Source organism: Bos indicus x Bos taurus, chromosome 3 (assembly GCF_003369695.1).
Source record: "Bos indicus x Bos taurus breed Angus x Brahman F1 hybrid chromosome 3, Bos_hybrid_MaternalHap_v2.0, whole genome shotgun sequence".
Lineage (NCBI taxonomy): Eukaryota > Metazoa > Chordata > Mammalia > Artiodactyla > Bovidae > Bos > Bos indicus x Bos taurus.
In genome coordinates, this window is record NC_040078.1 from 60062591 (window position 1) to 60089340 (window position 26750).

The 26750-nt window shown below is 33.0% G+C and overlaps 1 protein-coding gene across 8 annotated transcripts in view; it reads right to left on the bottom strand.

Annotated features, from left to right (window-relative positions):
* The window catches only part of PRKACB (protein kinase cAMP-activated catalytic subunit beta), a 143676-nt gene that overhangs the window by 48149 nt on the left and 68777 nt on the right, over positions 1 to 26750 (bottom strand). For 2 of the 8 annotated variants that reach the window (XM_027536722.1, XM_027536719.1), the window contains exons 2-3: positions 5312 to 5373; positions 2815 to 2943 (exon numbers count right to left, since the gene is read on the bottom strand). In XM_027536722.1, the coding sequence (XP_027392523.1) occupies positions 2815 to 2943; positions 5312 to 5373 (191 nt within the window). Of the gene's footprint in view, positions 1 to 2814; positions 2944 to 5311; positions 5374 to 10459; positions 10484 to 12145; positions 12170 to 20086; positions 20499 to 20671; positions 20871 to 26750 lie in introns of those variants that run through there. The other 6 variants (XM_027536720.1, XM_027536721.1, XM_027536723.1 and 3 more) reach the window with 6 other exon arrangements.

The window sequence follows — 26750 nt, forward strand, 5'->3', positions numbered from 1 at the left end:
CTCTTTCATCAAGAGGCTTTTTAGTTCTTCACTTTCTGCCATAAGGGTGGTGTCATCTGTATATCTGAGGTTATTGATATTTCTCCCTGAAATCATGATTCCAACTTGTGCTTTATCCAGTCCAGCATTTCTCATGATGTACTCTGCATATAAGTTAAATAAGCAGGGTGACAATATACAGCTTTGACATACTCCATTCCCGATTTGCAAACAGCCTGTTGTTCCATGTCCAGTTCTAACTGTTGCTTCTTGACCTGCATACAGGTTTTTCAGGAGGCATGTAAGGTGGTCTGGCATTTCCAGCTCTTTAATAATTTTCCACAGTTTGTTGTGATCCACACAGTCAAAGGCTTTAGCTTTAGTCACTAAAGCAGAAGTAGATATTTTTCTGGAACTCTCTTGCTTTTTTGATGATCCAACGGATGTTGGCAATTTGATCTCTGGTTCCTCTGCCTTTTCTAAATCCAGTTTGAATATCTGGAAGTTCACGGTTCATGTACTGTTGAAGCCTGGTGTCAATGTAAGTCATTCTAGTGCATGTGTTTAATAATTCAGCTGATAAAATGGAAATTTACTCTTTAGGTAAGTAACAATGAATATACTAATATCACTGCTTTAGATTCCATATATAAACAATATCACGTAATATTTCTTTCTCTGTTTGACTTATTTCACTAGTATGATAATCTCTAGGTCCATCCTAGACTTAGATACTGCAAATGGCATTATTTCATTACTTTTATGGCTGAGTAAATACCCCATCATGTACATATATACCACATCTTTATTCATCTGCTGATGGACATTTATGTTGCTTCCATTTCTTGGCTACTATAAATAGTGCTGCAAAGAACATTGGGGTGCACCTGCCTTTTCAAATTATGGTTTCCTCTGGATATATACCCAGAAGTAGGATTGCAGGATCATATGGAATCTCCATTTTTAGTTTTTTAAGGAACCTTAATACTGTTCTGACTCTGATGCTGGGAGGGATTGGGGGCAGGAGGAGAAGGGGACGACAGAGGATGAGATGGCTGGATGGCATCACTGACTTGATGGACGTGAGTCTGAGTGAACTCCGGGAGTTGGTGATGGACAGGGAGGCCTGGCGTGCTGCGATTCATGGGGTCGCAAAGAGTCGGACACGACTGAGCAACTGAACTGAACTGAATACTGTTCTACACATAATGGCTGCATCAACAATGTAGCGGGATTCTTTTTTTCCATATCTTCTCTAGCATTTATTATTTGTAGACTTTTGATTATGGCCATTCTGACCAGTGTGAGGTGATACCTCATTGCATTTTATATTTTCATTTCTCTAATACGGCATCCGGTCCCATCACTTCATGGGAAATAGATGGGGAAACAGTGGAAACAGTGTCAGACTTTATTTTTCTGGGTTCCAAAATCACTGCAGATGGTGACTGCAGCCATGAAATTAAAAGACGCTTACTCCTTGGAAGGAAAGTTATGACCAACCTAGACAGCATATTCAAAAGCAGAGACATTACTTTGCCAACAATGGTCTGTCTAGTCAAGGCTATGGTTTTTCCTGTGGTCATATATGGATGTGAGAGTTGGACTGTGAAGAAGGCTGAGAGCCGAAGAATTGATGCTTTTGAACTGTGGTGTTGGAGAAGACTCTTGAGAGTCCCTTGGACTGCAAGGAGATCCAACCAGTCCATTCTGAAGGAGATCAGCCCTGGGATTTCTTTGGAAGGAATGATGCTAAAGCTGCAACTCCAGTACTTTGGCCACCTCATGCAAAGAGTTGACTCATTGGAAAAGACTCTGATGCTGGGAGGGATTGGGGGCAAGAGGAGAAGGGGATGACAGAGGATGAGATGGCTGGATGGCATCGCTGACTCAATGGACATGAGTCTGAGTGAACTCCGGGAGTTGGTGATCGACACGGAGGCCTGGCGTGCTGCGATTCATGGGGTCGCAAAGAGTCGGACACGACTGAGCGACTGATCTGATCTGATCTGAATATGTAATTAGAAATACTGAGTATCCTTTCACATGCCTATTGGCCATCTGTATGTCTTCTTTTCAGAAATATCTATTTACATTTCCACTATTTTTGATCGGATTTTATATACATATATATTGAGCTGTATAAGCTATTTATATATTATGGAAATTAATTTTTGGCAGTCAAACATCATTTGCAAATATTTTCTACCACTCTGTAGGTTGTCTTTTTATTTTATGGTTTCCTTTGCTGTACAAAAGCTTTAAATAAGTCCCATTTGTTTATTTTTGTCTTTATTTCCAATACTCTAAGAGATGGAGCCAAAAAATATTAATGTAATTTATGTTAAAGAGTGTTCTGCCTATGTTCTGCCTAGAGGTTATCACACTAAGTGAAGTAGGCAAGGTAGATAAAGACAAGTATCACATTATATTACTTACTTGTGAAATCTAAAAACATAATACAAATGAATTTATTTACAACACAGAAATAGGCTCACAGACATAGAAAGCAAATAGAAAACAAACTTATGGTTACCAACGGGGAAAGCTGGGGGATAAACTGAGAGTTTGGGATTAAAAAATACACACTAATAAATATAAAATATATTACCAACAAGAACCTGTATAGTACAAGAACTATACTCAATATCTTGTAATAACCTGTAATTGGAAAGAATCTAAAAAAGAAAAAAAATATATATAACATATAAAACTGAATCACTATGCTGTATACCTGAAGTTAACACAACATTTTAACAGCACTGTATTTCAATTTAAAATTTAAAAAAGTTTTAAAAAATTCCAAAAGAAAACCAGACAAATAAATACACTAACCTTCTGCTTATCTAAGATCTTCATGGCATAATACTGTTCAGTGGCTTTGTGTTTCACCAACATGACTCTTCCAAATGAACCTGTTCCAAGGGTTTTTTTCCTTTCAAAATCCTCCAGCCCAGCATTATTCTAAATATACAGGAAAAAATATATTTTATAATTAGAAGTATTCATAAGAAGAATATGATAACTATAATAGACTTAATAATATATTATCAGAATAGACAATTTATAACTATCCATTTAAAAACAATATAAAAAGACTACAGAAATTCCAGTTTATTGATTCTGTTTTTCCCTTTGAATAAGAAAGGATCTTACATTTGAGGAGAGACTTATATCATAAACAAAGAGTAATAGTAATGTGAGGAAATAAGATCCTCAGTTGAAATATAAAAGGTCACATTCCAATATGAATTCATAGTACTGGATTTATAATAAATTAGATACATATTTTGGTAATTGAAAAGTGACCAGAAGTATGTAATCATGGAAGCCACACAGTGCATTTGCAAAAAAATTGTAATGAATAGATAAGCTGAGCATCAGTCATTTCACCAGTTATCTCTGAAGAAAGCAGTGTCTTACTATCCTTTCTATGTCTTTCTATCCTTATATAAACTAGATAATAACAGCATGAGAGATCCAAATAATTTTCTCTCTTATGTGATAATAACCCTGTATTACCTTAAAAAGTAACAATAAGGTAAAAAGAATTCCTCACTCCCACAAAGATAACCAAAAGTTGGAATCCCAGAACAATAATCAGTCTCTTTTTCTCCTTGAATAGATGCTTTGTTACAAGCAAAATGTCTTTGTTTGGCTTTAACTATAGCATAGAAGCAAAAAATTAGAGGCATCAATCTACTGAATTTGTTGCTGCCACAACAGAATGAAGATTACAGGGAACAAATTATGCGCTTAATAGCATCAAACAGTAATTGCTGACCCATTTGTTTAATAGGTTTTCATTATAAATGTCTTCATGAAAATCTTGGAAAAAATAATTCCAAGGACCAGTCTGTATAGCATTAAGCTTAAGAAATATATGATGCAATATGGTTCTTTTATAAGTAAGGAATTTGAATTGCTACTGGAATTCACTGTAGTTGAACTTAATCTTTTGCAAATCAAACCTTGCCTTTGCTCAGAGCTTCTTAGTAAATCATTAAGGAGAAAGCAAGTGACTCTAAGTTTTTATTTATAAAACTTGTATTCATTCCTATTTCTCAATTTTAAATTGCTATGAGATTCTGTATCAATACAGAAAAAGTCCTTATAATTCTGTTTGAATTAATTTTATGGATTAATATTTAATTTTTGGTTTTATCAACAATGGATTGAAATGTTTAATAAAATTCCCAAATTAATAATGAAAATAAACATTATTAATAGACAACAGAATATCTCTTTCTGCCAGTCATTGCTTTTCATACAAATATGACATCTTCCTCACCTCCCTGGAGAAGGCAATGGCACCCCACTCCAGTACTCTTGCCTGAAAAATCCCATGGATGGAGGAGCCTGGTAGGCTGCAGTCCATGGGGTCGCTAGGAGTCGGACACGACTGAGCGACTTCACTTTGACTTTTCACTTTCATGCATTGGAGGAGGAAATGGAAGCCCACTCCAGTGTTCTTGCCTGGAGAATCCCAGGGATGGGGGAGCCTGGTTGGCTGCCGTCTATGGGGTCGCACAGAGTCGGACACGACTGAAGCGACTTAGCAGCAGCAGCAGCCTCACCTCCCTTAATGTTTCAAATTAGACAATGTCTAACTTCTTTTAATCATCAGAGTGACTGTGTTTTATGGCTCATGCTCTACATCTTGGTAATGATAGCATCTTCTTAAAACAAAGCATTTTACCTAGAATTAAATATTTTTTAGTAAAAAAATATTTGAAAAGGATTTTTATGCTAGGAAAAAAGTTTTTAAAATTTAAACTGCTACTAAAAGTCATTAATTATTTATAAAAATAGATTCAAAAAAGTTTTTGTCAAGTATAGATGGTTCTTCTTATATACAGTTTTTAGATCTTAAGATCTAAAGTACTTAAATTATATTGAACTTAACCCATCAAAACATTTATGAATCTTTGTGTACTTGGTATGTTGTCAATAGCCAAGCATTTGTGATTAAGAATTTGAAACTATACAATATGATCCCTACTGTCATAATTCATAAAATAATAAATATTCTATCAAAGACATAAATCAAAATTACTATCAGAAACTATAAACAGTTTGTAGGAACTTGGAACTAGTATCAAAATGTACCATTGGGTATTATATTGGAAATTAGTTCCTTTTCCAATTTAGGTATACATAAAATTAGTAATGAATCAAAACCTAATGTTATAACAAAATTCTTACATTCAGCTTATATTTATTGATGCTACTTGGAAATTAAGTTTTCCAAAATAGTAAGTTATTTAGGCAAGTATCATGATTTTACTTAAAGCGAGATTTTAAATCACAGAAAATTTTAAATGTTCCTTACCGGAGCAGGATTTTCCCATTTTTTTAAAAAGTCTTCTTTGGCTTTGGCTAGAAACTCTTTCACTGAAAATATATTAAAAAAAATTGACTTGTAAGAATATCCATACTACATATATATAAATACACATAAGTATACTTGCTTCAAAAACATAGACTTAGGTTAACTATGGTTGTCACGAAACATATATTCACAACCATGGTATACTAGAGAGCTATTTAGTTTCTTTAAAGAAGAAGCAAACATTTTCTCAAGTTTCTAAGAATATTTAATTCTGTTCTATATGAAGGTCACCTTGATAATAATCTAATAATAAAAATATGGTTCCTGAAAATAATGAAAAATGTTAGAAATGAATACAGGGAAAAATAATTATTGTAAAAAAAAAGCCACCAGATATTAACAGAGCCTTTAAACATAAGAAGTGAAAACATCTATAGAATGTGAATTTATTCATTTATGGAATTTCAAAAATAATTGACTTTGATAAAGGGCTGTTTTCAGGCATAAGGATTTACATTATTACATTTGTATCCTCTCTACTAAAGGTAGAGAGAAAGAGGGAAAATCACAGACTAACACAAGAATAGCCACAAAGACTTAAAAATAAAACAACCAAAAAACCCAAACAGCTTAAAAGTCTCATTCTAAATTGGGAGCAAAACTAAATGCCTGAATGCTTAATTCATAATGTAAACTAAAGTAATTCAAAATCAGATGGTTATATAGTGATCAATAATAGTCACATTATTTTATTGAGCTGTGGTTTGAAGTTTTAGATTTGCTAAATGATGAAACACTTAAAAGAATTCTTTTTCATAGTCTTCCCACAAAGCTATTAACAGTGACTTCTGTTTACAAAAGAACTTCAGGGTTTTAGAAACGAATAGGAAAAAAATTCCAGAGATATAAAATGGCATTAACAAAATTTATCATTGTTCCCATAGTTAAGTTTGAGATAAAAACGTAACTATAAAAGAAGTAAATCTTTTAGTCTTTCTTTTTTGGGGAAGGGAGAGTTCCCAATATTCCTCTGATATCTGAATCTATAAAGAAACAAGTAAATAGCATTTAAATAGTGTTTAAACAGTAAAGGGCAAAAAAGTGGCACATCGGCATTTATTTCAGAAGTTATAAGAATGATGAAAGGGATGATAAAAAGACAAAATTAAAAGTTCAAGTGAGGGGTTCACAAATAATAAGATCATCTACTGATACTGTATTATTAAACTACTATTTAAGTAAGATATTTAAGATATACATTCCCCTGATGAAGTACCTTTGGCAAAACACTGTTAATCAAGAGGCCTGTTGACATTTGCTTTGAGATTTCAAAATGGTGTTAAGAGGCACCAAAAGCAGACATTAGTTTTATGTAACACTCACTAGTGTGCATGTCTGAAGATAGTATTTTACTACTTTATATAAACTGTCACTTGTATTTTGCTGGAAAATACTCTCAAAATGCCTATTTTAGGAAATGAGAAAAATAATTTTTAAAATTAGAATCTTCCCATTGTATAAAAATCTCATTCACCAAAACAATGAATCAAATAATTGCACCTAATTATGCACATATGATCTAATTTCTCCCAAGGGTGGATTTGGGGCGTGGAAAATTATTACATTTTCTTTGACTTTAGGAAGGTTCAAGTCATCCTACTTCTAAAACTTAATGTACTAGTTACAATGGAAGAAGAGTGGTTTTGAAAAATTTTTCTTTTCTTTTTTGCATAAAACAGATATATCTGCACATGGCATTGACTTGGAAATGACAGCTACAAAATAAGTTAAAAACATAATTTACTGCTAAATGCAACTGTGGCTTTTAAGAAACAACTTGTGATTCCCAAAATATACCCCTGATTTCTTCTGAAAAATATTTTTAGTTATCTTCTATCTATAGAACTTTTTGCATATCAAATTGCAGTATAAACTCTCCAGATGCCTACATGAGTATAGATAATTTGGAGACATGGAAGAAAATCAGGAAAAGAAAAAAGAATCCCTAACATCCTGTTTCAGCTTCTCCTGTCACTTTTTGCTAACTGGATCTTGAGTTAAAAAAAGTAACTGGTCAAAGGAAGGACTGGCAGTATTTGCCAAAGATGGTAAGTTGAAGGAAAATTTCCTTTTTCCTGCTTGGTGAATAAACTAAAGGAGAAATTTTAAGTACTGCTTAATTTCATGCACTAATAGGATATTCAGGAAAATCTTTGAAATACATCAGTGTTCCGAGTTTACTGTCAAGTAGTACTGTAGAAAGTAAATAACAATTCTCATAAAGGCCTTATATAAAAATTATCAGAAACTATGTGAATTAAAGATGTTGAATTTTACAAATTATTTCAACATATAAAGAGATTCCCTTTTAGAGTAAGGATAAGCCTTAATTATAATGTCATTAGATAGTTCCACAAAGACAATCTTGTTCCTGAAACACTTTTTGTCACATAAGTATATATATACACATACACAAATCTCTAGTTTATATGTGGACTATTTAGATACAAAGATGACATAGTTAACTCTTTGTAAAAGTATTAGTTAACCAAAATATATTTTATAAATATAAACAAAAAATATTTCACAACATGCTAGATTAGGAATAATTCTAAAACAATAGGTAATCTAGAGACACATATATTTGCTTTGCATTTTATTAAACAGTGGTAAACTTAACTTTCTAAATGTTTATCTTCAGTTATTTTTAAAGCTTATAACCACTGATGGTGTGTGTGTGCTAAGTCACTTCAGTCGTTCGGAGTGTTTGCAACCCTATGGACTGCAGCCTGCCAGGTTCCTCTGTCCATGAGACTTAACAGGCAAGAATAATGGAAAGTGAAAGTCACTCAGTCGTGTCCGACTCTTTGCTACCCCGTGGACTATACAGTCCATGGAATTCTCTAGGCCAGAATATTGGAGTGGGTAGCTTTTCCCTTCTCCAGGGGATCTTCCCAACCTAGGGATTGAACCCTGGACTCCTGCATTGCAGGCAGATTCTTCACCAGCTGAGCCATGAGGGAAGACCAAGAGTACTGGAGTGGGTAGTGTATCCCTTCTCCAGGGGATACTGGCGTGGGTTGCCATTTCCTACCCCAAGAGATTTTCTCAACCCCTAGGATCAAATCTACATTTCTTGTGTCTCCTGGTGTTGGTAGGCGGATTCTTTACCATTAGCTCCACCCAGGAAGCTCTCACATGTGTTGAGCTCCAAAGCCTGTGGCTGTAGCAGGATATCACAATGATTTAATTAAGTTTAAATGTAGATATGGCTTATGGGCTTCCCAGGTGGTGCAGTAGTAAAGAATCTGCCTGCCAATACAGGAGACACAAGAGACATGGGTTCAATCCCTGGGTTGGAAAGATCCCTTGGAGGTGGGCATGGCACTCCACTCCAGTATTCTTTCCTGGAGAACGCCATGGACAGAGAAGCCTGGAGGGCTAAGGTCCATAGGGTCACAAAGAGTCAGACACAACTGAAGTGACTTAACACGACATACATATATGCTGTAAAATTGGTTCTAATACTTCTTAGTAATCATAAATACCTATTTAAAAACACAGTGATTCCTAACTCTCCTTAGGAAAAATCATCTCAACAAAGGATTTTTCTGCAAATATATTTTGTTCTGTGTGCTGTGCTTAGTCGTGTCCAACTCTTTGCAACCCCATGGACAGTAGCCAGCAAGGCTCCTCTGTCCATGGGGATTCTCTAGGCAAGAATACTGGAGTGGGTTGCCAGGCCCTCCTCCAGGGGATCTTCCCAATGGAGAGATTGAATCCAATCCTCTCACATTGCAGGCGGATCCTTTATGGTCTGAGCCACCAGAGAAGCCCAAGAATATTGGAGTAGGTAGCCTATCCCTTCTCCAGGTGAACTTCCTGACCCAGGAATCGAACTGGGGCCTCCTGCATTGCAGGTGGATTTTTTTTACCACCTGACCTACCTGGGAATGGTCAATAATGGAGCAAGCTAGGTGCTAAAAAAATGAAGACACCAAAAATTAACTCAATTTCTTCCCAGAAGTATATATTTCAATTATATTTATTTTCCAAATAAAGTTTTCTCTTTTTCTCTTTTCTCTTCTCAGTTTAAGAAGTGAGCATACCAAATGAATATATATGTTCACCTAGGGTTGACTTGTAGAAATATTTACCCCTATTCATGAGATGAAGGAAGTGATAATTTTTATGAACATCCACAAGTACATTAAAAAAAACTTAATTCTTACCACCCTCAAAGTATTTTTGAATATATTTACACATAGGCTATTGTTAAAAATTTGAGTTCATTTTAAACATTAGGAAAATTTATTAAAAATTTAAGTATGGAATATTCCATATTATGAAAATCAAGTATGAAATATTTTATGTTATTCAGATAATTCTGCAATGTTTCACTAATTATAGGTAGTATATTTATTTATTAGGCAGTTTTTGGTTCTGTGTTGCTGCTAGATTCGAGATTGCTACCTATTATAAAAAGAGCATGTTGTTAGTTACAGTATGCTGTTATGCAACATTTAAAGGAGGTTATCATTCACATTTTATAAGAAATGTTTAGAAATCTTTTATGGTACAAATTACAACTACTCCAGACAGTGAATTCTCCAGTTTTCTTTGTAATGAGATAAATGTCACCTCCCTCTTTTGCAGTAAAAAGACAATTTTATTTAACTTCTTTTAATGGGTGTCAGAAAATAGAAGAGAAACAGAAAATAGGACAAAATAGAATATAAACTTCCTAGGGTAAATACCCAATTAAAATATTAGCTGTTTTGTTTTTTTTTTTCAAAATTTACAATAGCATAATTATCTGCCAAAAACCTTTCATTAACCTGGGTTATTTAATTTAAGTGGTGTGTGCTTATCAGTTTTGTGCTACCCTCTATATAAAGTGTACCATGTACACTATTTCACAGTACTATATGTTGTTTCTAAAATATCATATAAGAAACTATAATATAAATCATTTCTGTAGATAAAACTCAACACAAAACTAAATAAGCCATTTCTTTCAACTAAAATATTTTATTAACTCAGAATATTTTATAAAAATATAACTATATTAATAGCATAACAACTTGCAAACAACCAAATAAAAAGTCTTGAAAGGTAACATTTGTTTTATTAAAAGTAGTTGCCTACCAGATACTTCTGAAGACGAGCAAGCTTGTATCCGAAAAATAAACAATGATTAAATGACACAGGACAGCATATTAGCATGAAATCACCTATACACATTTTCACAGAATATTTTGTACAGAATAAAGTATTAATGTAGAAACAATTATTTGACTGAATATATTCAAATAGAATATTTTAGGATTAAATGGTAAGCAAACAAAATCAATAATAAGTGTTTAGTGCCAACATCAATACTAATTTTCTAATTTTCCTTAAGATCACAACTAAAAGTTTAACTCCTCATAGCAATTGCACTAATAATACTAAATTTAAATATACATCCTATAACCACTGCAGTGCTATCTCTGGACTTTTGTTCTTTATTCAAAACTTCACTGTAGGCAAAGACACTGAACTGTAATACTTCGTTAAGTCCCTTCTGAGAGACAAATAATGTCTTCCAGACAAACAGTGTCTTCATTGGTGCTGTTTTAACCATCTTCTTAACATTTGTAGAGCATTGTTCAATGGTACCAGAAACTGAGTCACAATTGGGGAACACAATAAAGCATAAACATATCGCTACTATTAAGCAGATGAGAAGCTAAAGGGGAGATAGATGAACCACTGTAATGGAATGTGACAAGGATTACAACTAAGAAATCTATAGGTGCTAGTCTAGTGCAAAAGAGGAAATTCTTGGGTAGTAAGTTAAGTCATAAAAGATGATGTGGCATTTGTGCTGAATCCTGAAGGATAAACAGCTCCTCTGGCAGATAAAGTTGAGGAGAAGGACAGGCTGGGATGATCTTGAATAAAAGGCATGGAGGAAAGAGCATGGTTTATTCAGGAAATGGCAACAGACTTGCAGACAGGGTAAAGGTGTACAGCAGCAGTGGCAAGTGAATGCGTAGCAAGCAAGTGCCCAATCAGGCAGGTAGCTGTTTACCACAGCAACTCTTTACAATGTGTGGGAAGGAACAGGAATAAACTGTTATTCCCAATTGCTATACTCTACTCCTGGGAAACAGGAGGCAAGATAACTTGCTAAAGAATGAGGGGAACCAGATAGAGTAAGCAGGAATACCACTGGAGATTGCAGGTCTGAATATTTTAAATCTTGATGGCATACATTTAGGGAACAGAAGAAGGAGCTGTCCCTCTAAAATTTTCTATTAGGGAAAGACTAAGTATTTGGTACTATAAGCAATTGTTTCTTACTAGTATCTTTTCTTATAATAAGTTAAAAAATTTTTTACTGAGCAAATTATAATTCATGGACCTCCCTCCCTAATCTCTTTGTAATTAAATTATTTTCATTTTCATTCTTTACCTAAATAAAAGCATATTCTATTTGAGTTATTCAGTGTATGTCAGAAAGCACAAAATAGGATGGGAATGAAGGTAAATTACCTATAAAAATACCAAGTTCTATCAACAAATAACAGTACAATCCCTTTCAAAACCTGAAGGAAGTATAAATCAAGTAAATTGTAATAGTTTGTCTTTTACCATCACTACTTCAAACACCCACCTCTTTAGAGCTCTGTATCTGTTATTTTTAAGTATACCCCCCACACACATACATGCTGTACAAAAAATTTCAGTAAGCTAATACATAAAATATTCTAGTCACAAAATACCTCATAAAAATCTAACTTAGAGCAATAAACCAACAGAATTATTCTGTAAAAATTGGATTCCTACCAGATGCTTCTGATGATTTGCGTGCTTGATCAAAAAGAATAAATAACAGATTAAATAACATAAAATAACATATACACAAGAAGTTATCAATCCATGTATGTTCATTAGATATTCACAAATAGGAACAGAATGAAAACCACATATTCAAAAATGTTTTATACCATGATTACAATTAATTCTTTGGATACATATTTTTTAAAACCAGTTAAAACTCTACTCTGCAAATATATTAATGAAACACCATATTTCTATCCTTTTAATCTGAAAAGCAACTGTGTTCACTTTGTTGAAGAGACATGTTGCTTCAACATATTCAAACATGTTTATTCAAAGCAAATTCACTGTAACCTTAAAATGAGCATGGATATAAAAAACAACTCTAACTACTACAACTGTATTTGTGCAGTTCAGTGGATGAGACCATGCCTACTTTTGTTTTCTAAGATATTAATTAGTCTTGCACAAAGTCACACATGGATGAGTGGCTGGAAACTTAATAGGCATTAAAGGCTCTACTTTGTGTTGCAATACTAATTTTTACTGTTCTGTCCTCTCCTTATGATTTTTATTAGTTAATTCTTTATCAAGTCTTGGTTACAAGTGAACATCATAATTGACTCACTCTTTCACTACACGGCTAAAAAAATTTAAAACTTTTGGTGAGACATATATAAATGATCAAACTATAGAAACACACACTAACTTACTTGATTAGTATCTATTTATCAATCATGGGCAGATGGATACACTAGGAATCCACACAGTGTACTAATTCACTACTAATCACACACATATGCCTTCTCTCCCAACTTTCTACCTAGGAATGCTGTGGATTTTCTAACCATCCAAACCATGTTTGACTGAAGATGTTCCCAATAGGATTTTATAATAATAAATATCACTAAATTTACAGTCATAAAACAAATGACCCAGAAAATTTTTGAAATGCTCTTTGAAATGCACTATACTTGCATAACTGTTCACTGAGGCTTTTTCTCAGAGGATATTATACCTACCACAATATATGCTAAAGATTTTACATTTGGTTCTGAATTCAAATATTTTGTCTTGTTGCTGGACAATATAGAGCTAGGAGTGGATCCCTAGCTGATACGGTATGTACGTTTTCAACTAAACTAGATAATAATAAATGGCTCAATAAATGGTTGTGCCAGTTTATATTACCACCATATTCTTGATGATCCATACCTCAACAAAATGCATTACTGTTTTTTCTAATTTTTGATAATCTAGTGGGTATGAAATTTTAACTGCTTGTTAAAGATTATAAATATCTCAATAGAATTTTATAATTTTTCTCTTAAAGGTCTTATTATTCTTTTATTAGATTTATTCCTAGGGTCTTTAGAGCTCTGGTGGCTATTGTAAAAAGGAGATTTTTTTTTTTAAATTACCATTTGTTTGTTGCTGATGTATAACACACAAATGATGTTTATATAGTGGTCTTATTACATGGCAGACTCTCTTATCAATTCTAAAATAACACTGGTAGAGTTTCTTGAATTTTCTATGTAGATAATCATATCTATGAATAATGATACTTTGGTTTCCTCCAACATTTTCTTGTCTTACTGTTCAAGTTATGAGTCACAGTGTAATACTGTACAGACAATGAGAATCCTGTTCCTGTTACTAACTTCAGAGAACATGTTTCTAATTGATTTCTTTCCCATACTTTACTTGTAAAGTTATACTAGAATACACAGATTTAAGAAATTAAGAATATATCCTCTTTAATTCTTTGAAGTTTTGCACCAGATCAAAATTTTTGTTCTTTGTGAACTTGACTATAAAACTGTCCAGTCCTAATTTTGTTAAGTTTTTATTTTAACTATGATTAAATTTTAAATAGTTTGTAATCAAATTTTTAAAAAGTCTTCTCCATGAACTAACCTTTGGCTCTGATGAATCTTTATTTTCTATTCCACTGATTTTTGCTCATGTCCCTATTAGTTTTCTTCTTTTGATTAACCATGCTGTGTTTTCCCTAACTTTACTTGCACACTTATATCATAAATATCTTTCCCTTTTCCTAATATACACATTTAAAAATTTGTCTCTAAATCCACTTTAGCTGTACTCTACAAGTTCTGATACATACTGAATTTTAAGTTTATTAGTTATTTCTTGACCTGTGTGTTACTGGAATTTTTTAAATCCCCAAATACAATATTTGTGTTTACTTAATTAGTCTTTTATTATTGATTAAACTTTACTGCTTTGCAGTCAGAGACCACAGTGAAAGAAAAAGTGAAAGTGTTAGTCACTTAGGATTGTCCAACCCACTGAGAACCCTATGAACTGTAGTCCTCCAGGATCCTCTGCCTATGGAATTCTCCAGGCAATAATAATAATAATAATAATAAATGGCTGCAGTGGGTTGGTATTCCCTTCTCCAGGGGATCTTCCTGATCCAGGGATTGCACCGAGGTCTCCTGCATTGCAGGCATATTCTTTACCATCTGAAGTAACAGGGAAGCCCAGAGACCAAAGCCTATATCTCAATTCTTTAAAGTATTTCAAATATATGTAGTCAAATTTTGTAAGTGTTCTAAATATTTCTGTGTACTCTCCAATTACTGGGTAACAATTCTTTATATATATCTATAAATATTACAGTTATAATTTTTCTTTCTAAATGGGTCAATTTTATGTATTTTGAAGCTCTGTGGGAGGCATATATAATTTTTTCCTCATATTTCTTTTTTACGTGATTATTAATTTTGAACAGTAGTCTGAATATGAAAATTCTATTCTCTGACATTCTTGGTAGGATCTAATGCTGCAGTACCTGCTGACTATCTTTTGCTGTAGATTGTGTGTGTGTGTGTGTGTGTGTGTGTGTATGTGTGTGTGTGTGTGTTGTGTATCTATTTTGATTTTGGATTGTGAGTTCAAAGTTTAGTTGGCCTTTATCTGTGAGAAAACCACAGGGTTTGATTTGAGGATATGCTTCATATTAGCTTCTGCCTGGCATCTGATAGATGTTACCAGCCTGACACTGTTACTATAAGGTATTTTACTTAAAATTATTAAACCACACAATTAATACAGATTAAAACATGAAATCTACTGGAGGAGAAGCAGTTGATTATAAACTCTCAGGAGAAGAATCCCATACACATGCACACACGGCCCTCCCAGTTCCCCAGGAACCAAAGCCAGGAAATGCAAGCTTCCGTATTCTCACCCTGTGTCAGAGGAGACATTTTATTTTTTAGTCTATGCTTTCACTGAGGTTATGATCCTTTGTGGATCCTGGCTTTACATAGGAATCTAAGATATCCCAAGTTGAATGGATCAAAGAAATCATCTTCTGTCTCTGTGAGGCTGTTTAAAACAAAAGCCCTTTGGTGACCAAGGTATAAAAATTTCCTCAGGATACTCAAGTATGCTCTCCATTACAGCTCTGATTTTTCACTCACCATTTGACTTTTTGCACACTGGGGATTTCTATTATATTCCTGTAAGTTCAGGTATTCATTGAAAGGGATGCTTGTTACATTTTATTTAGTACTTTCTTCTATGTGCTCTTGTATCTTTGTCAATTTTTGGTCTAGAAGAATTTTCAAATTATCCAGTCTCCAATTATGAATTTTTTTCTTTATAAGACAAACTGTGTGTTACATTGTAAGATGCAAAGAGACCTGGATGTTTGTGGAATTCCTTATTTTTATCCATGTAATTCAAAACTTCCATCAGGATATATTTAGGTGCTGGTGTTTTTGTTAAACTTTGTCAACAATGAGCTCCAAGTTATACATTTAAGTTTTTCTTCAACTAAGTTTTCCTAAATCCTAATTTTTATTATTGTTTTTGTTCTATTCATCATTATCTGTTCTGAGGGAATGCTATCCATCCGATTTGTAGAGCTTCCTACTTTATCTAACATACTTTTCACCTTGAAATTTTTATCCTATCCATTTTCCCTACATTCTGGTAAGTTTTATCAAGTTAGTTCTTTACATCATTAATTCACCTTTGTGCAGTGATTATTTTACTCTTTACTGCTTCTAATGCAGTTTTATATTCTACAAATACCAGGTTCATTTTCTTATAATCTTCTCCTACCATATCATTATTGTTCCTTTTCTATTCCTGCCTCTCACCCAGCTCTCCTCTCATCCTAGTCTCTTGTTTCATCTTTCTATCTTTCACATCTTATTTATAGAGTCCATGTTCACTTGAAATTTTTAAGAACTCCACATAGATGCTATTATAAGTTCTTATTTTAAATCCTCCCCACAAACATTTTCTAAACATAAGGTCATTCTCTTCCTCTTGAAGGCTATGAACTTATCCTTGAGCATTATCTCTTTTATAGGCTACACACTGTTGCATTTCTTTGTTTATTCATTCATGAACAATGAGAAGCTTTTCAAAATTTTACAAATGCTCCCACCCCAAAAAGTTGGATCCTCCCGTCTCCTATTTGGGTATGTTAAAATCAACTTTTCAGATCTTTTAGTTGATACATATACATATTTATATTATCATTTAAATAATCCAGTAACTTTCAAAAATGGGAAAGGAGCCAGGACTATATGGTTCTTCACTGGTAGTGATGCCCACTACATCAGGTAAGAGCCCTGTTACACCTGGAAGAAGAAAAGTCACTTTTCTCAACTTGAGTAGACTAACAAATTTCTAGTTGTCCCACTATTAACTGTTTTAGAATGAAAGAAATCAGCAGTGTTGGATCTTTCTCTCTTCTCTCCCACAGTCTTTCTTTTTAAAAGCCTTATCCATCCAAGTTAATAAGGGTGAAACTACTTTTATTTCTTTTCCATGAAGGCAAGCCACTCAAAATAAAACTGTTACACTTTGGTGTCTGATCTTCAATCTAATACTGTTTATTTCCAGGCAAGTACCCTTCTTTAATACCACTAATATACTGCTTCCCCAGTACTGTGTTCTTAAGTTTTCAATCTAGAAAGTATATATCTAAAAAGGGGAATTAATCAAATGCTTTTGCTCAAATCTGTAACTTTCCTGTAATTCAAAGCATAGCAAAACATTTTTTTTTCAGAGATTTGCCCTCAACTACAGCAGGGCAAACAGTTTTTATTTGAGATTTTGGTATCATGATGCTAGTTATGTTCCAATAAGCACATGAACCAAAAAAATAAAAACACGTGACTGATATTCTTCACCAATAATGTAATAAAAGTGTTCAAGTATGTAAAAAATGGATAAGTTTTAATCATTCATTTACTGCACATGAATTTAAAAATTCACTGCTATATTTGGGGTACCAAGGTAACAGCTGGAAACACATGGATGAACACTGAACTGACCCTGACTTAAGAAGTTCAAAGGATAGATATTGGAAATTGATATGCAAGTACATAAATTCAGTATAATACAAGTAATTGTTATAGTTTATAAGTTTGCTTTGAGAGTACAGAGGAATCATCTAACTCTAGAGAATCAATAATGGAGGCACTGAAAAGCATAGCTGGTTTTCAGAATTTTTATGATAAAAGGTATAAATATGGAAAGGTAGCAAGGAATAATACATAGCATAATATAACTAGATCTGAATTTTATGAGAATGATGCAGATAAAGTTAGAAAGGCAGGTCACTGATCTTGTATGCCCCACTAAGGAGTTTAGCCTTTATCTGAGAGACAAAAAGGAGTAACTGAAAATGTTGGATTAAGAAATGGACATATCTGCAATTTTAAAATGGCAGTATGGAAAATGGTCTGAAGAGATATAAAATTGGAGCTGAGACCAGTGAAGTTGTTACTGCAATAAGATTGAAAATATATAGAGTTCCTGATCTAAAGGCATTCTTAGTGTCAGTGATAATAGAAAAATTTGAGTGATTTTTGAGACATTTCTAATGTAGAACCAATAGAAATTAATGGCTGAGTGCAGGTCTGGGGAGTAAGAAACATGTTCAGAGTTACTACAAGGTTTCTATTTAAGTTCCTACATGGGGAGTGGGATCATTAACAAAAACCAGAATGAATGAAAAAGGAGCAGATCCGTGGGATGGAAAGAGAAAACGCACTTTGCACTGAACATTCAGGTAACTACTGAAGATGCTGGCATGGATGAGAGCTTTCAGAGGGAACGCAGCATTAAAAGAGGGCCAAAGATAGATTCCCAGAGAAAACTATTCCTCCCCCCAAAGCTGATATTTGATAGGCAAGGAAGGAGAAAAGAAATCGCTTTTTAACTAGAAAAGTACTACATACACATAAATATCACACATATATATTGCTAAAGACTGAGGTAATAGGGTCTGGCACTTGCTTATTTTTACAAATAAAACCATGCTTCACTTGAAATTTTCCATATTTTGAAATGGCTAAGGCATGTAACCACTTATGTACAAAATTAATTGAAATTGGACAATTCTGAAAAAGTCAGAATGTTTAGCTGTCACTACTATAATTCCTGAGGTAGAAAAGGCTATAAAGGCAGACCAATATGATCAAGTATATCAAACTATCTGAAAAATCCATAGCTTTCTTGAAAGAAAAGTCAAGCAATAGAGAAGCAGTAACAATTTTCTTCAGCTAAAACCAACACATTCAATTGTAAAACTTCTAAAACACTGTCAAATAGAAAAACACACTGCCTGGATTCAAAGAAATCCATTATTTTAAGTATGATAACCAGGTATATTCAGTTTTGATTGATATCTAAGAAGTCCTAAGAAATGTTAACATGTTGCTTTTGTAATATTAGCCCAAATTTAACACACTAGAACAGAAACATCTACATCTAACAGAAAAATAACAGGATAATAATAACAATTAATTCTTAATATGCTGCATGTAAAAATGTTCTTTTAATGTCTAATATCACTTTATAAGTAAATACCTAATAGCACTGAAGAGGTGTATATTATACAGCTAGATGTTTATTTGCAACAATAAGGTGGTCTCTAATTATGGAAGAAAAGGTTCACTTATTTTGAATTCTACCACTATACAGCAAAAATCCATCTCTCTCAGGTTCTGAATTCCAATCCAAATCTTTTAAGTATAAATTAAAGACAGTTATGAATAACCATAAAATACCTTTCCTAAACACGCATCTGATTCAAAGGTTAACCTAATAAACATCCTCTTTTTTTAGCTAAGCAAAAAGATGCTAATGAATTATGCTCTAAGCAAATATTACTCACTCTAACAACAGGGTATCTATTTTTAGCTGCAGGTTTGGCTTAAAGTGAACAGCTTTTACCCTCTGATAAACTGCAGTATATACTGTAGTATATTTTCTCAAAAAACATTTTTTAGAAATGTTTAGAAAAAAATAAATCATGTTATAAAACAAAAAGGAAATCATCCCAAAAGTACTTATTCTAACAAATTATTTCCCTAAAAATTATCCTAAAAATTTTAGCCAAGCCTCCAAAACCAAAAGGCATATATTTATTTCATCATTAAATCCCTATTTCTCAATGAATTACAGTTAAAAGCAACCAATAAATCAATAAAATTTTGGCAACATCTTATTCAAGATTGAGTATTTTTTATATAACCAAAAAGAAATTGATAAAAATTAATATTAGAATGACAAAGCCAATAAATGGGAAGTTTAATTATTTTCAGGATTAGATACTAAAAAAAAATTCCTTTTACCATAGTGGATCTTTTACTCACTAATTTATAACACAATTAATAACAACATATTAGTGAATATAATAAATTAAACCATAAGATAGACTAGAAACTGATTCCTGGTATTGACTATTAATAGTGGTATTAATTGTTCACAGTTCTTAATGGATTTAAAAGGCAAATTACTGTAAGCCCTAAATGAAAAAGCATCAAGAGAAAATGTAACTCATTGTAGCTCTGGCTTTACAATTACCCCTCTGAAAAACATTTTTTCCCCTCTTACAGTTAAATATTTTTTAAAAATACAAAGTTACAGAGTCTCAGAGAGCATACTTACCACTCATGATGAAAATCAACCTTTCCAAAACATATTGCTCAAAACAACAATCCAACAGCAAAGGGAGTTATGCTAATCTCTAGAGGTAGAAGAACCGATGGTGTAAACACATACACTAGAGCATGCAGCACAGAGAAAATGAAAAGAGCTTTCTTTTGTTTTAAAAAGAAAAGCCTCTAGAAGCAAAGCTTAACTGTTCAGTGCAAGAGATCACTAATAAACATCAGATTAATGCCAAAGATGTGTATAACTAGATTTGATTTCTTTCAAGCTATTCTAGCCTCCTTCATATACCGCTAGAACAACTCAAAATGGCAGGGAGAAAATGTTCGAACCAGGATGTATAAGATGTTCTCAATTATATCAGCATGAGTTGTTACCACGGCAACATTAGACCAGAATTATCGGTTCACTTGTAACCAAGGAGTAGCTTTTCTAAAGCTTTAATCAACCAAGACAAATAAAATCCCTTTTATTTTAGAGCCACATGATTTAAAAATTACAACATTTCTTAAATCTAAGCATTCATCCACCCTTTTACATTTCAAAGATTTTTTTAAATTGCTATTTTCTTCAAATACTCACACAATCCCATGTTGAACCTGGCAAGGAACAAACAGCAGAATGATTGCACCTAAACGTCTTTCAATTACACCAGCTCTTACTGCTAGCTGTGGACCTCACTGATATTAAAATGCTGTGTGCTGTTGCTAGTGACTATTGGCGATGAATCTTATTGCCCAGATCGCTGATAGCTTTCATTTTTCATGAGCCAGAAAGCTATACTGCAGCACAAATGTTAACCATTTAAACATTCTATATTATGGAAAAGACAAAATATAATATATATATATATATATCTTCACTATTAAAGGAAAATTTTAAAGCAACTTATTTATAAACTTCCATTAAATTCAGCATCAGAGTCAGATGCCACTTATATGGTTTTCAAAAGAGGGGAATACACAAAAAAGTTACTAAAAATTATTGTTGAAGTATAAAATCCCTTAAACAGGATTAAGATAACAGATTGTACAGCAAGGTGGATGGTATGGTTAACAACTGTTTTGATTTCCAGAGACTGAAAATTTGTACCAAAATGGTACAAAGGCTCTATAGAATGGTTCTTTTTAAGTGAACATGCCATTTTAAAAGTTGCCAGGGAGACAGGACTTCCAGTGATGACAGGTAAGTCAGCAAATCTTCTAAGAAATAATTATGAAGTTGGACAAAATTATCAAAAGCAATAACTTCATGGTCCTGGACATCTAATAATCACAAACAACAATCTGAGAAGCATTTCTTCACGAAAAACTGCTAAATTCTGCATGAGCACAGTGGGAGTCTGTGGTGTTCTTGTTTAGTGCTGCTCCTGTTCCTCCACAGCTCAGTCAGTGCAGGGTGTGGCTCCATGACAAGCAGGAGCTTTACTGCCAGAGAGGGTTGACATGATTTAGAGAAGCAGCCAAAAAAACCCATATAAGTGATACTGTCTATTAAAAAAAAAAAAGCAACTGTAGGGAATGAACAGGGAAAGTATCCAGCTTTGCTAGTCTGAAATTGTGGCCTTAGTAGGGGTGACGAGTAGACAGATGGTCTAGCAAAAAAGTGAATATAAAAAATGTAAACAAGAGAGGCAAAGAAGGCCCAGATAAGCTTTTCATATATCCCAGGTTGGCAAGGAAACTATTCCATAGGAGAGATCCAAGAGGGCCCAAAGGGAAGTTTAAACTGATACAGACTTGAAAGTACAATAACCCAAGCTTTATTTTTATTTATTATTTTTTAATATAAATTTATTTATTTTAATTGGGGGTTAATTACTTTACAATATTGTATTGGTTTTGGCATACATCAACATGAATCCGCCACAGGTATACATGTGTTCCCCATCCCGAACCCCACTCCCTCCCCGTACTATCCCTCTGGGTCATCCCAGTGCACCAGCCCCAAGCATCCGGAATCATGCATCGAACCTGGACTGGCGATTCGTTTCATATATGATATTATACATGTTTCAATGCCATTCTCCCAAATCATCCCACCCTCTCCCTCTCCCACATAGTCCAAAAGACTGTTCTATACATCTTTTGCTGTCTCGCATACAGGGTTATCGTTACCATCTTTCTAAATTCCATATATATGCGTTAGTATACTGTATTGGTGTTTTTCTTTCTGGCTTACTTCACTCTGTATAATAGGCTCCAGTTTTATCCACCTCATTAGAACTGATTCAAATGTATTCTTTTTAATGGCTGAGTAATACTCCATTGTGTATATGTACAACAGCTTTCTTGTCCGTTCATCTGCTGATGGACATCTAGGTTGCTTCCATGTCCTGGCTATTATAAACAGTGTTACGATGAACACTGGGGTAACCCAAGCTTTAAAACTCACTGCAGAAGACTTGAAAACTGCCTGAATATTGAATATGCTCTTCAACACACAAACAGCCCCATCAGCATAGACTGGATCACGGTGTTTGTGCACAACCTCTGATTAATCACTGAATAATAACTAAGCTATGCAGACACAGTGTAATCCTTAGTACAGAAATCAGCAGCTGGACAATATGGCAGAAACAGTCCATAGATTACAACCAAGAAAGATATTAAAACAAAACAATATAAATAAAAACAATCCTCAAGAAAAAATAATCAGAGTGCAGAGTTGCTCTGAAATATTATTTTTAAAAGTCAAAATTCTGACAAAAACATTATGTAATCCATAATGAAGGAAAAAAGATAGAAAATGTCTCTGAATGGGCCCAGATATAGGATTTAGCAGACAAGACTTCAAAACAGCTATTATAAATATGTCAAAAGAATAAAAGGAAATTATATTTAAAGAATTAAAGGAAGATATGATGGCAATGACACAACAAAGAGAATTTCAATATAGAAAGAGAAACTATTTAAAATATAAAAGTTATAGACTTGGAAAGTACAATAACTCAGACTTTAAAACTCACTCCTTAAGCCCAAGAGCAGGTTGAGGTCAAAAGACTCAGACTCAGTCAGAACTTGAAGATAAATCAATAGAGATCATCCAGTCTGAAGAATACGAAGAACAAAAAACACGAAAAAAAAAAATGAACAGAGCCTCAGAATCCTGTAGGATATAAACAGTATCAGCATACATGTAATAAGAAGCTTAGAAGGAGAGAGACAAAGGGCAAAGAAAAAATATTTGCAGAAATAATGGTTGACAATGTCCCAATCTGATGAAAAACATTAACCTTTAATTCAAGAAGTTCAAACAATGCCAAGTATGGTAAGCACAAAGAAATTCATACAGAGACACCTCATATTCAAGTTGTTAAAAGACAAAGAAAACATCTTCAAAGCAGCAAGATAAAATGACTAATCATATACAAGGGAAAGCAATATGATTAATACTGACTTGTTCACAAAAATGAGAGAGGCCGGAAGGCAGTGGAATAACATATTCAAGGTGCTAAAAGAAAAAACCTTTAACTATCTTACAAAAACAAAGGTGAAATAAAGATATTTCCAGATAAACAACAATTGAAGATATGTGTTATTAGCAGAAATAGTTAACAGAAGTTGTCCCAGATGAAAGGAGAAGACACTGGACAATACTCAAATTGACAGGAAGAAATAAAGAGTACTAGAAATGGTAAATATGTAAGTAAAAAACTATATAAACACATTTATCTTTCTTGTCTTAATTTCTTTAAAGATCTTACAATTGTATGAAGCAATCATTGTAACACTGCATTTCTAGGTTCATAAAAATATAAATGCAACGTGAAATTAATAACACAAAGCTGGAGAAGAAATGGAGCTATACTGGATCAAAGTAACTATATTTTACTAGAATAAGTCAATACTATAGCTCCACAAAATGGAGCTATACTGCATCAAAGTAGCTATATTTTACTTGGAGAAGGAAATGGTAACCCATTCTAGTATTCTTGCCTGGAGAATCCCATGGACAGAGGTGCCTGGCAGGCTACAGTCTATGGGGTCCTAAGAATTGGACACGACTGAGTGACTAAGCACAGCACACAGAATTAAGTCAATATTTTACTAGAATTAGTCATTAATACAATATTGGAGAAGAAATGGAGCTATATTGGATCAAAGTAGCTACATTTCCCTAGAATTAAGCCAATTAAGTAGATTCTGATAAGACAAAATGCATAATTTAACCCCTAAATCAATTATTAAGAAAATGTCTTTTAAAAATATAGTTTAAAAATCAGAGAGGAATTAAAACGGCCTCCTACAAGTATCTGTTTAACACAAAAGAAGGAAGAGAGGAACAATAATACAAAAAGCCCTAAGACATATAGAAAACAAACAGCACATTGGAAGATGTAAATCCAACCATATCAATAACTACATTAAATGTGAATGGAATAAACAGATCAAAGGCAGAAATTATCAGAGTGTATAAAAAAGATATATATGCTGTCTACAATGGTCACACTTTAGATTTTAATATAAAAACAGGATGCAGGTAGGAGAGAAAAAGATATACCATATAAAGAGTAACCATAAGACAGATGGAATACCTGTATCAGTATCAGACAAAATAGACTTCAAGACAAGAAATATTACTAAAGTTAAAAAAAAAAAAAGGAAATTTCATAATAAAGGGCCAATAATTCTGGGAGATTTAACAATTAAAAATGTATAGGCACTGAACAAGAGTCTCCAAAATGCTAAAACAAAAATGACAGAATCGAAAGGAGAACTGAGTAATTCCACAATTACAGTTGAAAATTTAAATATTCCTCTCAATAATTCATGGAAAAAACAGAATCAATGGAATATAGAAAACGAATTATATAATTAAAATAACATTTATAAAACACAGCTTCTAACATCAGCAGAATACATTCTTTTCAGGTAGACATGAAAATTCTCCATTTAATCATATGCTAAGCAATATAACAAATCTCAAAATAATTGGAATGGAAAATATGATCTTTCATTATAGCAGAATTAAATTAGGAATCAACAACAGAGAGTAATTTTGGAAATACCAGCACTGGATTTAAATAACAAAGAAATCTGAAAGGAAATCAGAAATACACACACACATACACACACACACACACACACATATAGGTGTGTGTGTGTGTGTGTGTATATATATATATATATATGTTTGGAATTAGAAAATATTTTGAACTGAATGGAAAAAACCTACAAGAAATCAACGTGCTTAGGATATAGATAAAGCATAGCTTAAAAGGAAATTCACAACTTTAAACCCCCCCAAAAAAGAAAGGTCTCAAATCAATTTAAGTTTCCACTTTAAGAAACTTAGAATGAGCAAATTAAACCAAAACCAAAAAGATCACAGTAAAATTCAATGAAATGGAACATAAAAACAACAGAGAAAATGAAGAGACCAAAAGTCTTACTGATAAACTTTTACCTAGACTGACCAAAATAAAGATAAAACAAAACAAGACAAAATACTTAATTACCAAGGTCAGGAATGAAAAGATGACACCACCATTGATGCCAGAGAAATTAAAAGGATTATAAGAGGATACTATAAACAACTTCATGCAAACTATATAATTTAGACAAACTGAACAAATTCACAGAAAGAAACAAATTACCAAAATTAACTCAAGAAGAAATAGAAAATATAAAAATACCCAGAAACAAATAAAAACACTGTCAGTAATTAAACATTTTCCCACAAAGAAAAGCTTGGGTCTAGATGGCTTTAATGGGGAATTCTATGAAACATTCAGAGCTATCATACCAACCTGACCCAAACTTTTTTAGAATATAAAGGAGAATCTAACTCTTTCCAACTTATTCTGAGACCTTATGCCAAAACTAGACAAAGATCAAAAGAAAATTACAAATAAATATCCATTACAGTACAAAAATCTTTATCATAAATTTAGCAAACCTAATTCAGCAGTATATAAACAAGACTATACACCAGGGCCATATAGGATTTATCCCAGGAAGACAAGGTTGTTTCAATACTGAAAATTAATTAATGGAATAGAATAAAGTAATAATAGAATAAAAGACAAAACTACATAACATCTCAATGTATATAGCCGAATCATTCCACAAAATCCAATACCTGTGATAAAACCTCTCAACAAACTGTGACTAGAAGGGAATTTCCTCAAGCTGATAAAGGGTGAGTGTGGGGGTGAGGTGGGGAGGGGAACCCTATGGCTTAGATTATATATAAAGAAAGATAAATGTGAAAGATGGAATGTTTTTCCTAAGAATGGGAATAAAGCAAAGATGTCTGAACTCACCACTTCTATGCAACTTTGTACTAAAGGTTCTAGCCAGTACAACAAGGTAAGAAAAAGATATTTTTAAAAGATATTAAAGAAAAAAAATAATAAAGGTATACAAATAGACAAGAAAGAAAACTGTCTTTTTTTGTGGATGATTCTATATGTATAAAATTCTTTAGAATCTATAAAGAACTAATAAATAAGGTAATCAATATCACAGGATATAATATATAAAAATCAATAGTATTTTAATATACTAGGAACAAATAATCCAAAAATGAAATTAAAAGAACAGCTCCATTCACAATGGTATTAACAGAAAAAAACTATTCAGGAATCCACTTTAACATGACTTGTTCACTAAAAAAAAAATGAAAAAGAAAACATTTCACAGAAATTAAAGAACTT